Source organism: Lonchura striata, chromosome 4 (assembly GCF_050655825.1).
Source record: "Lonchura striata isolate lonStrDom1 chromosome 4, ASM5065582v1, whole genome shotgun sequence".
Lineage (NCBI taxonomy): Eukaryota > Metazoa > Chordata > Aves > Passeriformes > Estrildidae > Lonchura > Lonchura striata.
In genome coordinates, this window is record NC_140706.1 from 25,448,101 (window position 1) to 25,465,320 (window position 17,220).

General features: G+C 40.4%; 1 protein-coding gene across 4 annotated transcripts in view; it reads left to right on the forward strand.

Annotated features, from left to right (window-relative positions):
* Window positions 1–1,114: 1,114 nt before the first annotated feature.
* The window catches only part of GABRB1 (gamma-aminobutyric acid type A receptor subunit beta1), a 115,293-nt gene continuing 99,187 nt past the window's right edge, over window positions 1,115–17,220 (forward strand). For 3 of the 4 annotated variants that reach the window (XR_014955086.1, XR_014955085.1, XR_002464974.4), the window contains exons 1-3: window positions 1,121–1,362; window positions 1,453–1,544; window positions 1,621–1,688. Coding sequence is in view for 1 of the 4 variants with exons in the window: in XM_031504751.3 (XP_031360611.2) it covers window positions 1,271–1,362; window positions 1,453–1,544; window positions 1,621–1,688 (252 nt within the window). In the remaining 3 variants the exon portion in view is untranslated. Of the gene's footprint in view, window positions 1,363–1,452; window positions 1,545–1,620; window positions 1,689–17,220 lie in introns of all 4 variants that reach the window. The other variant, XM_031504751.3, reaches the window with a different exon arrangement.

Consider the following 17,220-nt stretch of genomic DNA (forward strand, 5'->3'; position numbering starts at 1 on the left):
TGTTCTATTACAAAGAACTGATAAAATAATTGTTTTCATAAATTTGAACACTTATGGTTGGAGAAAGCAGATGTGAGATGAAGGACTCCCATGGGCTCCTTCTCCAAAAGGGACAAATTTTCATAGAAAAATGCATTGTTCAAAAATTTGTTCCAAACGCTACTCAAAACTATCACATTTGTGAATGTGTGTCACAAACTATATCAATATTCCAGCATTTTTCAAATATCGTGGCATATTTCAGCTACAAAAAACATCACCAAGTCTCCCATTTCTCAGAAACAAGTCTGCATGACGCTGTAGCCGACTCAAAAGCATCCAATATGCATCCCAAAGGCACCGCACACAGGACTGTGAAGCGCACAGAGGAGATGGGCTGAACCTGAAAAGAATAAATGTTATTTCTGCTGCGCTACGGTGCGGTGAAAGCGAGCGGCACCGACAAAGCCATAAGCTATTCACAGGGCTGCGATCAGTCACTGTGCAATGATGCACAAGAGAGACCAAATTACATTACAGCATCCATTCCGAGAGTCTTAAAAAGGAAGAAGAACTTCTAAACGCAAGATCAGTTGCATTGGGTAAAACTGGAACTAAGGATCGGTAGCCGGGGCACCGCGGGCAGCGCTCCGCGGGGCGGGCGCGTCCTCCAGCCTCCGCCGCTCGGCAAAACGCTACCTGCACCAAAACGCGCCATTTCTCTCGAACTGGCCATGCCCCTTTCACTTCATGGCTAACATAGCATCGAGGGGAATTTTCACGCCGAAGCGCCCTCAACAATTATTCACTGTCCCGTGACGGGAAGCCGGCGCTCCAGCGGGGGCGGCGCGCCCGGCGGCGGCAGCCCCTTCCCCAGGGCAGCTCGGGGGTCTCGGTCCCGCCGTGCCCCGCCGAGCCCCGCCGTGCCCCGCCGTGCCTCGCCGTGCCCCACCGAGCCCCGCCGTGCCCCGCCGTGCCCCGCCGTGCCCCGCCGAGCCCCGCCGTGCCCCGCCGAGCCCCGCCGTGCCCCGCCGAGCCCCGCCGTGCCCCGCCGAGCCCTGCCGTGCCCCGCCGAGCCCCGCCGAGCCCCGCCGTGCCGCCCTCAGCGCTGCCGCGGTGCCTGCTGCAGCCCGCGGCGGGCCGGGCCCGGGCAGCCGGGGAGGGCAGAGGGGCGCCCCGGGGCCGCGGCGCGCCGCTCCGCGCATGCGTCCCGCTGCCGCGAATTGTCTCTCCTCGCCGGTCCGCGCCAAGTTCCAGTCCGCGGCTCGTCCCCCGTGAGGCGGCGGCCGGGATGGGGGCGGCTGCGGGGCGGGCCGGCCCGCGGGCGCTGCCGCTGCCGCTGCCGCTGCCGCTGCCGCTGGCCGTGGCGTGCACGGCGCGCAGGTGAGCGCTGCCGGGCTGCGGACGGAGGGAGGGAGGCGGGCGCGGGGCCGCCCGGCCGCGTCTCTAACCCGCTTGTGCTTCTTCCCGCAGCGCCGACGGGCCCAGCAACATGTCCTACGTGAAGGAGACCGTGGACAGGCTGCTCCGAGGCTACGACATCCGCCTCCGCCCTGACTTCGGAGGTGAGGCGCCCGCGGCCCCCGACCCGCTCCCCGGTTCCCCCAGGCGCGCTAACGCCGCCTCCCGCTCCCCCCGCAGGTCCGCCCGTGGATGTGGGCATGCGGATAGAGATCGCCAGCATCGACGTGGTCTCGGAAGTCAACATGGTGAGTGACCCTCGGGCCGGACCCCACTCCGCCCCGCCCGTGCGGGGGCTGCCGCGGCCCCGGGGCCCGCGATGCAGCCGGCCCGGAGCCCGGCTGCGCGGGGATGCGCGTACCGAGCCACAGCGACTGCCACAGAATAACCGAGCACGTCGCACTTCCTGGGAAAAGTAATCTGCGTTTTTGAGATGATGTTGGCGTGCCTGTGGTGGCACCTCAGAAGAGCTCCCTGCTCTGGTCAGAATACCTGCTGCAGGCTTGAGGTCTTGCCCTGGTTTGCCCTTTGCATAGTCAGCAGCTGCCGTCGGAAATGCTGGAGTTGCTTGAACTGTAGCAGCAGATGGCCAGATGTGCGTGTTTTCAAGTTAAATTATTTAAAGAGTTAGGCAGTTCACTTTTCATGCTAGTAACCTTGAATAAAATGTGCCAAGAGAAAATAAGGACTTCTGGAAAACTCTTTTTCTTGTAAAATGGTAAAAAAATAATGACACTGCAGAATAGGTACATAAGGATGCTTCCAGCTATCAAAATCAGAAGTCTCATAGCTACAGGTGTGAAACATACTGCATTTGATTTCAGTTCTCCTGCAGGAAGGAATGCTAATAGACAAGCAGGTTTAAAGATCAAAAGTGTGACTTTAGTGCCTGCCTCATTTGACAGCCTTTTCCCAGAAGAAAACAATGAATCAGTTGCAAGTTTGAACGTTGTACAAAATCGTGTTGTATTAGCCAGCATCATGGGCATTTTGCTCTCTCTTTTCTTATGTTTGATCTCACTGGAAAATCTCGGTTGTTTTCTGTACATAAGGGAACAGCAACTTAGTTAAAAGAAGCTTGGAAACCTTACATTTCCATCCTGATCAAATGTTTATTTCACTGGTTGATATTTGCCCATTTTAAGTAATTTACCCAACGGTGGGGACTTTTTTAGTAGTATAATTAGTTAATAGCTGTCTCTTCATAGATTTTTTGTTTTGTTTTCCTACTTAGTTTTTATCTCTTGTTCTTTATAAGTATCACAGGTTCCATTTGTGTGCAACTGTTTTGTTTGCTTATGAATGGGTGTGGTAGAGTGGGGAGGAAAGAGAATTTGGCAGGTTGTGTGTAGCATACCAAGTACTGCAGACTGCTAGTGCCACACAAAGACAACATTTTGCAATTTTCAGCTCCTGGTCTTCCTTTTGATATATTGTACTTTAAGAGAGGAATGTGGTGCAGACCACATGGATAAGGCAGAGGAAACAGAGCATAGACCTTATCAAAATAGTCAAAGAACATATCTACTCCAACTCCAAGCTAATTCTACAGCACTGAAGTGGATTGCTGCTTTCACACCTGGAAAAAGCCAAACAAAGCAAAGGAAAAAAATACCTATTCTGAAAAATCCAGAATTTACCTTGTAAAGTCTGAACACCTGAAATACTGTTAATCTGTAGGGTAGTGGATGTGACAGTTTCCAATGGCAATCTCACAGGGCACTAATTGCGTTGCACCAGCTCACAACATTTCTTAGTTTCATGCTGTACCTATCAAAGCTTTCTTCTCCTTTCTAACACTTGCACAGTCTCTGGGAAAGAGAAGTTATATGCTAAATGGATTATTTTAATAATCTCTGTGTGTAAAAATTTAATAATCTCTGTGTGTAAAAATTTAATAATCTCTGTGAATAAAACTGGTCAAAAAGTGAGAAAATGTTTTCATTTCATAAAATACCACATCTCACAGTGGAAGGAAGCAACTGGTCCCAGCTGTAGCTGTTGCCATTCCAGAAGGCAAAATATGGAGTCTCCATTCTGAATCAGTTTAAAAGGACTTTGATATCACAAGTGCTACCTGTATATACCTGTATCTAGTGTTCTGTGTTGCAAGGTCTTTATGATGTTGTTAGAGATTGTCTGCCTAGTTTTGGACAGTGATCAGTAGTTTCATCCATCATTGCAAAAACAAGGCAATTGATATCTTGGTATAAGAAGAAAAGGTTTTTTACCTAGGAAAATAATTCTTTGTTCTAGTACTTTTTTTTATTTCTGAAAAATCACAGCCTGATTATCACAGCATCTGAGATGCTTAATGTTGCAGTCACATAAGTCATTAATCTTCTTTTCCTTTAAACTGTGTCTTACAGATTTTTTAAAAAATTATTTAGTAAGAGCTACTGTTCTGTGGCTTCAGAGCCAGAAATGTTTTTCAGATCTAAATTTATAGTGTCCTCTGGCAATAGGGCAGTTTTGTTGCTGAAGGAAACCAGTAATAGGAGCCGAGAGAGCAATGCCCTCATCATGTGAGGTCCTCCTGACAAGAGAGTCTGGTTGGATCCACCAGAGCTCAGTCAGTCTCACCCTAGTAGTGTTGGAGGGAGTTGTCTTATCCCTTGGCTTTCCTCAGGAACATGAAACATTATATCCAGAGTGACAGAGACACATAATCACACTCATGGTGCCCACAGAGTTAAATTTTGTATTCCAGTCTCAATGCATACATAAGAATAAAGATTATAGAGGGAGAGAGAGAGGCTATGAAGGAGGTGCTCTCCTTTGGTGTGTTGGGTGAGACATGGTCATGGCTGTAGACTGCCTGCCATGTCAACAGGCTGATTTGTATGTCCAAGTACATCCAGTCCTTGGGTAAAAAGTTGAGATATACTCAACAAAATTATTTTGAATTCTGTGAGCACCAGTAGTAGTAACTGTCTGTTCAAGCAGCTTGGCTGGTTGAAGTGGCTTGTTCTAATCTATGAGACTATTGTGAAATACTTTATTTAATTAGTGAACCAAGACTTGCACATTCTTGAAGTCAATTTGTCTGGTTTTTCTCCCTTACTACTCAGTCCCTATCTCCTCAGCTCATTAAATAGCATTGTTTTATACCTGCTTGGTAGTTCAATAATACTGTGGTGAGCTGCCATATCTGCTTTTACAGAATGATTAATTGAAATGCTCAGTCTTTTGACTCTTCCCATTTGACATCAAATACATTGTCTTATGTTGGTTTTTGCAGGTAATATGCTGAAGAGCTTGTCATATAACAAACAAGCAGGAGAAGTAGAATGTAAACATCCTAGTGGCCATAGCCTGGTTCTAACCATGCTTTCTCCCTAATGTAGCATGAGATAAATTTTAGTTTACTTTTTCATCTGAGTTTCACATCCTTGCTACGGTAAGTACAAGCATTACCTTCCAAAGGCACAAGGTGACCTTTCTCCTTGTCTCAGTTAATGACTGTTCAGCTAATTTTCATTCATGACAGAGCTCCATAAGTATAATAGACAGTTACATGAATATAGAGTTCGTTAAAAACCATGCTATGACTAGATCTATTAAGCTGCTGTGATGTCTGGTTTACTCTGATGGCATTATGTGGTTGGCATAAGGTGCTGCTTGTACATCAAGAACAAACATGGGTAGAATGATTGGCAGTAATTAGTGTCATGCTTCAGGGCAAGCAGCAAACTAATAATGTATTTATCTACTAAGAAATAGTTGAAAGAAGTAACTGGATTTGAAAAAATTCACATGCAGCACATGTTGTAGTTTTCTCTGAAATGTGTTCCTTACTGAAGTAAAGATGGTCAAGCCTTTATAATGGGCAAAAGATGTCATGTACATGTCCTAAAGTTTAAAACAATGCATATGATAAAGAACCTTTTATAGAGTAGGTAAAAAAGATACCAAAGAGGAAAGGAAAAAAAAAAATGAAAAAAGCCCTTTATTTTATATTGAGAACACTGTTCCTGACCCACCATACTGATTTTACACTAATGATGATGTAGTTTCTGTGATCACAGCCTGGAGGTTTCATGTCCCAGAAAAGAGGTAAATGAAGTCATGGAAAAAGTGTATAATTCTTTAGCTTCTCTAAACTTGTATTCAAGGCTCCTACCTTTATCTGATCTACAAAAAAAGCCACAAATCTAGCAGAGGTTAGTTTATTTAACATCCCAACCTGTTGGGTAACATCTTTATGCCCCAGAAAGAATTTATGTTAGCTTAACTCACTTTTTGTAAAGTTGATAATTAAATAAGCCAACTGCATAAACATATATGTATTTATTATGCATGTATATATATATATATATGTGTATATATATATATATATATATATATACACCTATGCGTGTTTATAAATATATATATATATATATATATATATATATATATATGTAGACACAGACAAACAGAAGTTTTCCACTTTGCCACAGAAGCATCCAGGGCCTAGAAGAGCAAAGGCCTTCCCCTTACTTTAGGGCTGATGTTAGCCCAGGTGGCTGGGGCATCCTACAGTGGTAGATGTTTAGCCAAGAGAATCTGAATCTGTGGGCATAAACACTTGAGATGGGTAATGCTTAGAACCAAGGCACTGAAAGTTTGACCATTAACCCTGGCAGGCCACTGCTTGTGCATTAGACCCCAGTCCCAGAAATGGTAGAAGGACTTCTGTGCTGTATGCAGGTTATCTTAAGATACTTTTTGCAGATTGAGAAAGATTTAAGATGCGTTTACTAGAGCAGCCAGAATTTCAGACATCTTATTTCCCCTTCCTGTCTTAATTAAGTATCTGAGAATTTAGCATGGTGGCTGTTGTAAATCTCAACATAGGAAATAAATCCTAGCAAACCAAATTTGCATTATGAACCTTATCTCATGCCTCTTTGCATCACAGAAGCCAAGTCTCATTTTTTGTAATCATAAGCCTGGTTTATATAAAATGTCAAAAATTCCTTTAGCCTCAGCCAGTGTGGAAACACAAATGATGATAAATAGTCCTTGGTCTAAATATATTTACCAGGAGATGTCCATAATAAACTAATTATATTAAACTAATTATTTTTTCTGATAAGTCATAAAGCTTAATAATTATTAATGAAAATTTACTTAGCTGTAATGCAGAAGAAGAAAGGAGAAATACTTTTTTGTAATATAGCAACTGTCTTAAAGAGCATGAAGGACATGCAGAGGCACTTTAATATTAATAAGAATGTTCAGTAACTGATTATTTTTCCAGCAAATATGGAAAAACTAATCAAGTAATAATACATGAAGGCCAGATCATTTCATCACTGTCTATTCCAAACAGGAGGAATTATATTAGAGAGTGGAATGTGGAATGAATGTAGAAATGGGCAGCTTGAGGTTAAATGAGTGGGTCACTGCTAGTGGATGTTTTGTTGGATTGTTTTTGATTTGACAAGAATAAGCATTTCTTCAGCAAAATTGATAAACAGGGAAAACTTATAAAGCAATAATGTGAATGTTGTTTCATATGATCCAGAAATCTGATTTATCTTAATTTTTCAAATGTTGAACAACATTGAGACCAGTAGTCCACATTTTCTTTTTAGGCTGACAGACACAATACTTTTTTGATTTCAAGGCTTAGACAAACTAGCTGTGAATGCCTTTTAGAAAATATGTATTTCTTTTGTCTAATGTTAAACTCACAGTTCGCCAAAAATGCAACTCTCCTGACTCCCAAAGTCGAGAGTTAATCAATCATATTGTAATGATGGCTATGATATTAAAGGGGTGACACCCTCTCCTCTAGTAGCAGCTTTAGCACCCAGTTTGAAGTGTGTAGGATTTCATTAAATAAGGGATATGCCTCTAAAGAGATGAGCTTTTTAGTTGTGTGGAAGGGAAAATGAAAGGATTCCCCCAGCACTGACTGTTTAGTATACATGCATCAGACAATATCTTGCTGTGACCACTGGAAACATCCAGCTGATGATGTTAATGTGCACAAGTTCTACAGTTCTGTGGTACAAACCTTTTGAACCATTCACAATGCCAAGTAGTTGTATAAAATAGGAACACAAATGATTAACACAAAAAGACCCATTCTCCTAAATTCACTACTTTCTAAAAAAATAAAAATAAATCCATAAAATTAAATTTTGTATTTCTTTTCTTGTGTGCAGAACAGGGCAAGTACTTATTTAAAAGCTTTCACATTTTCCACAATTGCATTTCCCTTTTACTTCTATTTTTGATTTTACATCTGACTTCTGAGAGTATCAGAACCTTCCAAACTAAGAATTTTTCTTCATAAGGAAATTCAAGCCATGCATTTCAAATGACTGCAAAACTTAGTCCTTTTTTTTCTTTAATCAGCTTTACTTTGTACTCTATTGCCTGAAAAGTTCCATACCTCCTCTAGGCTGTAATAATAAGTTATCTACCAACTGCAGCTCAGTACAGAGCTGGAGCTGAAGCTGCGTAACCAAGAGAAGGAACACACACCACTAGTTCACCCTGAGCTGGGAAAAGAGGGAGAAAGTTCAGTGGAGGAACAGTAACAACCTCAAAAGCTATTACCAGAAAGACCTGTTCCTGTTCACAGGATGTCAGGTATTCTGTGACAGCAGCTGAAACTGTTAAATCAAACCCAGAGATTACCTTCATTCAGAGGTATCCCCAGCTGTTGTGTTTTGTTGGTCATTGGTTTGTATTCCAAACAACAGCTGCTTGGGAGAATTCTCTGTAGTTTTTTATCTCCCATCCATCTTGAGTGTGCTGGATTTTAAAGCATCAGTAAAGGCTGAAAAAGTAACTATAAGGTCTTCTGGCAGGTGTTGAAAAGTAGTCAGGATGGCTACGGGAAAGATTTTATACTTTAATGCTCCTTGAGATGCCTTATTTTCTTCTAGAAATAGAACCCAGGACCTCAAGGTATGTATTTTCATGCTTGTAGAATTCTCTCACATAAAAAATGTCTGCAACTCTATCAGTGCTCCATAAAACATATTAAAATGAAATTATTTCCACCCCAAAGGTAAAACTACTGCAAATATGCTCACAACGAAATTGGTCATAGGAGTCACTGAATTATCTAGCAGAATAACACCAGTTATTCTTTCTTTAAGTTGGTTCTTTCTTTAAGCAATAACTGTGGTTAAGGTTTTTGTGGGATGGAAAATGTAGATCAGATTTCTTGCCTATCAACTTTTACAATAACTTTCCAAGATTAAATGGTTGCTTTTGGCCAAAGCAGTGTCACACTGAGGTTGGTTTCATCCTCTGCTGAGGCAAATCCTTAATGGTTTTTGTCATGAACTAAGGAGAGGTAATTTAAAAGATTCAAAGGCAGTTTCTAGATAGCTGCATTATCACTCAGACATCCACCTTATAACAAGACTGACTTGAATGGTTTTAAATGTTCACATAGTTTCAAAGCATAGATTAATGATTTCAGACTGCCAAACTTAATTAAAGGTTGGAATAAATGTTCTCCATTAAAACTCATCAATCCATTTGACTCAGATGGAAGAATTTCAGTCATGCCTTTTTTAATTGCCTATAGAAAGAACTGAAAAGTTAACAAAGTTAAAACTGTTGGAACAGATAAATGGTCTAAATATTATGCAGGATCTTAATCTTATTAAAAGAGGAATGAAGTTAATTTCATAGCATAATTTTAACCTGAAGAGCCTCATAAGTGTAATTGAAGTAACATGAGTAGAAGTCAATGGCATGTAGATGTGCTTGTGCTTGTGTATCATAGGAGCTTCTGTAAGCACTAATTACTGCAGTGTACTGAGGACTCCTGTCCCATCCTAGTGGACTAGGTGCTAATAGTCCCATGTTTTCAATGAATATGCTTACCAATAAAATTTTTTACACCACTAAAATTGAAGTCCATATTAGCTCCACCAGCTCAACAGTTTGCTCAGCATCTTGCAGGAGCAGTTCAGCTCTCCAGTTTACATAATTTTTAAACCTTTGTTTCTTTATAATTTTCTGTGTTGTTCTTTAACAGCATGGGAGAATAACCAAGTGTGGAATGATACCCTCCCCTCTTGTGTTCTTCTGTTATGATTTATCCTTTCTTTAACCTTTGGTGTTTTTTTGTAAATTGTTGACTGATCAAATACACTGGTCAAGGAGAGAAATGGATGAGATTCAGAGGCTTCACTCACATTAACACATTTCACTGGCAGTGCAGCTTTTTCACTGGATTCCTATGAAAGGAACAAAACATGGGATTGATGGCCACCTGTAAATTCAGAAATTAAATATTAATCTGCAAATGATTCTGACATACTACTCCAGCAAGCATATTACCTGGGTTTATTGTGGGACCTCATGGTTTCAATGACTTTTGCACAGTTTCTATTTGGAAATCCAGGCAACAATGGTGCTCCAGATCATAGAGAACAAGTAAGTGGAAGAGGCACTGCTGAGGACAACCTGTTGTGCCAAGGAATAGCATCAGGGCCTGACTCGGCAGGAAAGGACTGCTGGCTCAGCAGGGGCCCTGCTGATCTCACTGCTGCTCTGCAGGGCCATCAGGTCAAGCTGCTGTCATGACAGATGGCTAATTCTTTTCAACAGATTCGAAATAGCAATACTGTGGTAGATTATTTTCTATAGTTTTATCATTTTTCTATATAGAAACTTATTACAATGCAGGCAAAACTTTTTTTATTAATTGCATAGTTGTTTTGGTTTTTTTTCCCAAGGATGTTTGTGGGGCTAGAAGGAACTTGAAATAAAACAATTGTGCCGGTTTTTTCTCATCCAAGTGATTACAATAAGTGTAATCCAAGTGAATTCTTATTCAGCACAATGTTATGGAAAGGAATTTAAGAATATGGAGCTCTGTACTTAAAACATTATGAATCTATTAACCTCTGCATACCTAATGTATGCATAATTTTTTTATTTTTTATTCCAACAAAATGGAAAGTTGGTATTTCATGTAACTTCCAGTAAACAGAAATGATCAGTACAACATGTTGCAATATTCAGGAACTCAGGAGCAAGAAGCTGGACAAACTTTATGCAACAGCAAGCCAAATGCAATTTTGAACCAATACAGTTTGGTTGAAATACTTTATTAGCTAAGATTTATATATATCCATGTGCTCATGAGTCATCTATTATAGAAATACTATAGAAGGAAAAAATATATTTGACATCTTGGTAGGGGAACAGATTGTTCCCATGTATTAGCTGTTTTTCCACTTCTGAATATCAGCTCCAAAGGGCTTCTCTAGAGTACTTGGAGCATTGACATGCCCAGCTCACCTTGTTCTTTAGTTAGGTTCCTCTGGAAATCAGTGAAGTTGAATCAGTAATGAGTCAAACCAACTGTATTCAAGGCAATTATACTTTCCTGCAGTAACTGTATTTTCTTGGCAAAATCCTGCCAGTAACATATGTAAACTCAAGACAAAATAAACTGTTCTGAACACACACAGACATCAAGAAAAAAACTTCCAAAAATGCTTAATTGTTATGATGATGCCTCTGAGAAGCAAAATGCAAAAAAGAATGAAAATGAGCAAGTGAGAAAAAACAAGAAGTCTGTTACCCTTATGGAAATATATTCTCTGTCATTGTGGAGTCTTGGCTTGCAGACAGCTTGGTTTTCCTTGAAGCATTTTTACTATTTTCCAACTGCTGTATTCATGCATCCTAGCCTAGTGTTTAAATTAAGGGTTGGAGCAATCCCCAGTATCAGCACAGGCTGGGGGATGAACAGATCAAGAGCAGCCCTGTTGAGAAGGATTTGGGGGTGCTGGTGGATGAGAGGCTGGACATGACCCAGCCATGGGCACTCACAGCCCAGAAAGCCAAACAAGTCCTGGGCTGCACACAGAGGTGGGAGGGGATTCTGTCCCTCTGCTCCGCTCTGGTGAGAGCCCACCTGGTGTGCTGTGTCCAGCTCTGGGGTCCAGCATAGGAAGGACATGGACTTATGGAAGCAAGTCCAGAGGAGGCCACCAAAATGGTTAGAGGGATGGAGCAGCTCTCATATGAAGAATTGGGATTGTTCAACCTGGAGAAGAGACCAGGGGTAACCTAATTGCAGCCTTCCAGTCCCTAAAGCAGCCTACAAGAAAGATGAAGGGGCATTTTTACAAGGGCATGTAGTGACAGGACACTGGTTAATGGCTTTAAACAAAAAGAATAGGATTAGATAAGATATTGGGAAGAGATTCTTTACTGTGAAGGTGGTGAGGCACTGGAACAGGCGGCCCAGAAGCTGTGGATTCCCCATCCCTGGAAGTGTCCAATGCCAGGTTGGATGGGGCTCTGAGCAGCCTGGTCTAGTGAAGGCTGTCCCTGTCCGTGGCAGGGAGGTTAGAGCTAGGTGGTCTTGTCCCTTCCAGCCATAACCATTTTATGGTGGTATAATTTAAACATTGCTATAAGAATCTATCAAGTCTTTCTAAGAGTAGTCTGAGACCTCAGTCTCCTTAGTCTATACTGAGGCAGATCCTGTGGAAACAAAATGAACATGAACAATTACCTATGTGTTTTCTTTTTTATTATTCACACCCACAACCACATTATCAGAGTGGCATGCAAGTTTTAAAATTTTTAAAGTGGGAATCTGTTCTTTGTATGTACCTTTGATTTTATTTGTATATTTGACTTTAAAAAAGAAATCAAAATAGATCCGTAATAGGAGCTTTGAATTTTGTACTGAAACTGGGAAAGTGTATGGGTGTTAATGCCTCTTCCTCCTGGAAATCACAACAGTCATTGTAGCAGCAAAACAAAGCTGTGAGTGGAGGTCCTTATTCCAAAGAAAAAGGCAGTGATTCAGGTTGCTTGGGTCATGCTAAGAAAGTCTTTTGGAGGCCAGTGTCTTGGATTTCACTCTGGTGTTCAGCAGGAGATCAGTGCCTACAGGGGTTATATGTTTGCTTTATGGAAGGAAGGAGTCTCAGGGGAGAGATACTGAGTGGAACCAAAGTGTAAATTTCTGTCCTTACGTGGATTTCCCCCCCCCCCCCCCCATTGGTTTGTTTGTTTTAATTTCTCTGGCCTTCAGTTGCTTCTCTGTTAAGATTTCTACCTTGCAGGGATAGTATGGGAATTAAATGCATTGTATGAGCATTCATTTGGACAGTGAGCAAGTTTCTGCACACTGAGGTGGAAAAAAAAGGCATACGGCCTGCAGCTAAAAGAAGAATATATCCCCTGTGACCAATTATTCTAACACAGCATCATGGCTTATGACCCAGCTGGTCTGTTCCTACATCTCTACAACAATGCTCCTGCAGTCCTGACAGAAATTTATTTCTTACTGACCTAGTGAGAAATCCCAAGAAAGCACAAGATGTCCTCAGTGGTATTGCTGGATGACATATTGTGATATATCAAGAGGCAACTGTGAATTTAACTTCACTCATCACAGTACTTTGCCCAGTACAGTAGGTTTTCAGATGAACATAGTGAATATACGAATAAAGAGAAGTTTCTGAATACCACACAGCATCATGCACATTTTGTCAGCATTAGCTTTCAAAGCACATACGATTCTCCACTGGCTTGGGAAATCTTCATGTATTCATTATTTATTTAGCTTACATATCTAATAATTAATGATATATTGTTTGCAGATGGTTTCACAGGAGAAGACAATAATTATAGTAATTTGTCAGAAGAATCAGACATCAAAGCATGAAGCTTTCTCTTTCTTTCTGTTTAGTGTTTCATGCCACTAAATGCCTATTTCTTGTGATTAACAGAACAGGTAAGCAACTTGCATGATTATTCTGTTAGGAAGGCTATGTAACCTTGCTTAATTTCAGAACATTATTTTCCCATTTTTGGAACATGATAACATCCAAAAGCAGAAGGTTTTTCTAATCATTAGAGAGGTGGCAGATACTCACATTTATTCCTCAGTCCTCATATTGTCTTTTGTAACATACTGCAAGGCTGGCATGTGGGGAGGAAGAAACAATAAAGACTGGCATAAATTCTGCTTTTTGTCCACACACCAGAGTAGTTAGCACAAGCAGAAATTCCCCTCTGTGGAAAGGACGTTTTTCTTTAGGTATTTGTGAAAGAGTTTTAGTGCACCCTAACAAACAATAGCCTTCATGCAAAGTGTGTGGCTGATAACTGAAAATATTCTTCCCAGGCCTGCCATTCTTATTTCTAGAGTGGACACTTACTTCACTGGGTGCTCTGTCAGTGCAAGGCCCAGTGTGCTCTTAGACAACTCTGCACTGCAGTTTCAGCCCTTTGGCCTCTTGGTAAATTGTGTCTTATGCTAGGAGTAGCACTTTTAAAGTCAGCCATCCCTGGGGTAAAAGATTGTAGATATCTTGTTTTAGTTCCTGGGTAGATGAGGAAGTCAAGGACTTCAGTTATGAAACCACTGCTACTGATATGCTGGAATGAGAATTGAGTGCAGTAGTGCCAAATGTCTTCATCTGTTATCAGTCTGCTCACCAGAGAGGTTATGCAGGCTCCTTAAACTGACAAAGAGGAAAGTTTTCCTTCCTCCTCTAAATAATTTGTTTGAAGTATCCTTATCTCTTTCTTTATTAATCCTATCATACAAAGCCTATGCTAGTATTTCTTTAAGGTTAAGAGGCTAAAGTTAGGCAGTATGAAACCTTGACAAGGATTTTTTTTTCCCTGCTTTATAGTATGTTACTCCTTAAATTCAAAACAAGGAGCACTTTTTTCACTTAGCAATTCTTAATCTCAGGATTCAAGCATTATCACATGACCAGACCAGTTGCACAACTAATGTAAAGGCATCTGAAAACTGTATGGATCTTGTGGTTTGGTGCATAAAATTGCGTATTGGATTCATTATTTTGGCCATGTCTCTATGAGAAAGACCAGTCAAAGGCAACACAAGATAATATGGTTGGTGTGTGCCAACTGGAAATTTTCATGCACTTTGCAAGATGTCCCTTTAAGTGAGTGAACTGGTGTTATAGGTGCTTAAAGATACTGAATGAATGACAGGACCTAAGAATGACAAGATATTTAGATCCATGTCAAAACCTGATATATTTGTTAAGAGTAAAGTGTGAAATGAGAGAAGTTATCTAACCTAGTCCATCCACTAAGTGAGGAGAATCCTACCCTTCATTGTGTATTTACTGTTCTTACAGGAGCTAAAATCAGAACATTGTTGAACAGTCCTTCCCTATCTCAGTCAGGGTGTTCTCCTTGACTCCAAGACATTATTTCTCATCTATTTATTTTATGACTTTGGTATCACATATAAGCATCTGCTCCTTTCACGAAAGGAAAGCAGTAATTTTTTTCTCTTTTGTTTTACATTCATTAGTGCTTTTTTCCCTTAAGTTTTTTCTCTGATGTGGTATCTTTAAAATCAATAGTCATTTTACTTACTTTCAAGTTAATAAAACAGCACATCATAAGCCATTGCAAGTACCAGCCTATGTAAGGATCTGCCTTAGGCAGTCTGAAAGTGCATGCTTGGCTATGTTCCTGCTTCCTAGGTGTATTTTCAGATGTTGCTGAGAAAATTTAATAACTGATATGTAAAGCCATTACACATCATGGGAGTAGTCCATTTTGGAGTAATACTTTTCACTACACATAGACATTGGATCAGGATCCTTATTCACTGGCACTATTACAAGTTGGCAGTAACTAGACTGTTTTGAATAAGTCATATTCAGATGAAAGAAGGAGGACAGACAAAGTATATTTTCAAAAGCTAATTTCTGCATATGTCTTTATTCCAGAACAAAGCATTATTCCAGAACAAAGCATCTTTCAGGTGTTGGATGGAAAGTAATTGCAATTCAGTATACCACTCCCAAACCTCCTCATTTCCCTGTAATTTTGTTCCTTACAGCACAGCCCTTCTGGTTTTTAAATACTATACATAATAGTTTATTAATTCTGTTTTCATGCCTGTTCTTACATTGAAGCAATCTTACCTAAATGTACCTGTGACCTGTTTATTTTAATACATGACTTCATGCATTCACTCAAATTTCTGGTTATCATCCTGGAAAATTATATATATTAAATTTGTTTGCGAAAAGAACTAGGAGTAAACAGGTTCAAGACACTTTGCTGGCATAAATTATTTCTCAACAAGTTCTTAGGTACTCTGACTGAAGTAAGTTTGGAACCAACATCTTTGAGATAAGAATGTAGGCAAGAGGCTTTGACTACTTAGCTTGGGTATTACTACAGACCTGAAACAATCAAATTCCTGGAGAGAGGGTTATTTTCCACAGCATGAATTCTAGTAGATAGGCAACTTCTATACTGCTTTCCACATCAGTGCCAAGAATGAATTTTCATGCAAAGCTGAGTGAAAATTTGTTACAATAAGATAAGTAAACACATATTTTAGTGTCATCAATCCAGCTCATTTTCTCAGCATTGGGTTTTCCGTTGAATATACAGCAGTAGGCTATCACCAGATCTTTTTTTTTCATAATCAATATCTTCTGACACATGAGATATGCACAAAGGGACAGCAAAGCTGAAAGCTCACAGGGTGTCTGAGTCATTGTCAAAGAGGTGAGCAACAGAACATCTGCATGGCAGATGTGAAGGGGGACTTCTGGTATCTTTTAGGAGGATACCCAGCTGGAGTTTACTTATGGAGCTGCTGCACTTTGAGAGTCATTTAGATGGCATTCCATGATTTTTCTCTGGTTCCAGGGAGAACACTGACATTTTGAAATGGCACTGGAAGCAAGAAAAGCAAACAGTGTATGAGCCTTCAGTGCAGACAGTGAGGTATACCTTAGACCCAGGTCAAGAACAGCACTTAAAAAGAAACCAAAGCAAACCAGTCATCTTCTCTCCAGCATGTTTCTGAGTTTGGTGAGGGTGGGCAGTATGTTTCCCTGAAGTGGATTCTAAGCATCAAGCTAGAATATGTTTCTCAGCTTAGCAGGGAGTGATATAATACCTTGATAGCAGACATGGGCAATTTCTCAGTTTCTTTGTAGTCGTGATACACCCAGACAGTCTTACTGACAATTTGAGTTCAGAGTCAAGTGATAAAAGTGTATCAGAGGATCAGTGAAATGTATTTCAGAAAGGATCAGCAGGAAAAAATATGTAAATAATACGATAATAATGTACCTAGAACATGCCAGACAGTAATATAAGTACTAGATGGTGTATTGTATATAATCTGTCATAGTACAATCAAAATTTAAAAATAACTACATTTTTCGTTAAAGTAAAAGATGATGTCTGAGCAATAAAATCTCTCAGAAGAGATTAAACATTAAAAATTAAATACAAAACAATTGCTTTTTTGTCCATTTGTTAACAGATTAAACCTCTAGTATCTAGATATCTGTAAGCATAATATAAATAAAAATTCAAAACGTAGCTTAACTTTAATTTTTTAAATTTAATTTTATTTTATACCATGTTTTATTGTCTGTATTTAGCTGGATGTGAAATGATGGCCAAGAAAATTTCCTTTCAAAAGAGAGCTCTCTGCATTCTGCTGTCCCATGGTTCCTATCTCTTGTCCTCATCCCTTGCTGTATCTCAAATGATAAAAAGCCAGAACTGGTGTTTCAATAATTAGTGTTAGATGTGTTTGATCAGGTAGCTGCATAACTAGGGATTTGAGTAGGAGGATTTTAGCCGAAGTATGGTGGGGGAAATACTGTCTTGAAAAATGCTTCCTAAATTCCTGTATTTATTTAGTGATTATCATTAACATGAAGGTCCACAAAAGGCCTAGGTTATGCTAGGGACTTGGTATTAACCCTGGAAAATGGAATAGAATAATCTAAAGCATCACTTTACTCTTCATTGCTACAC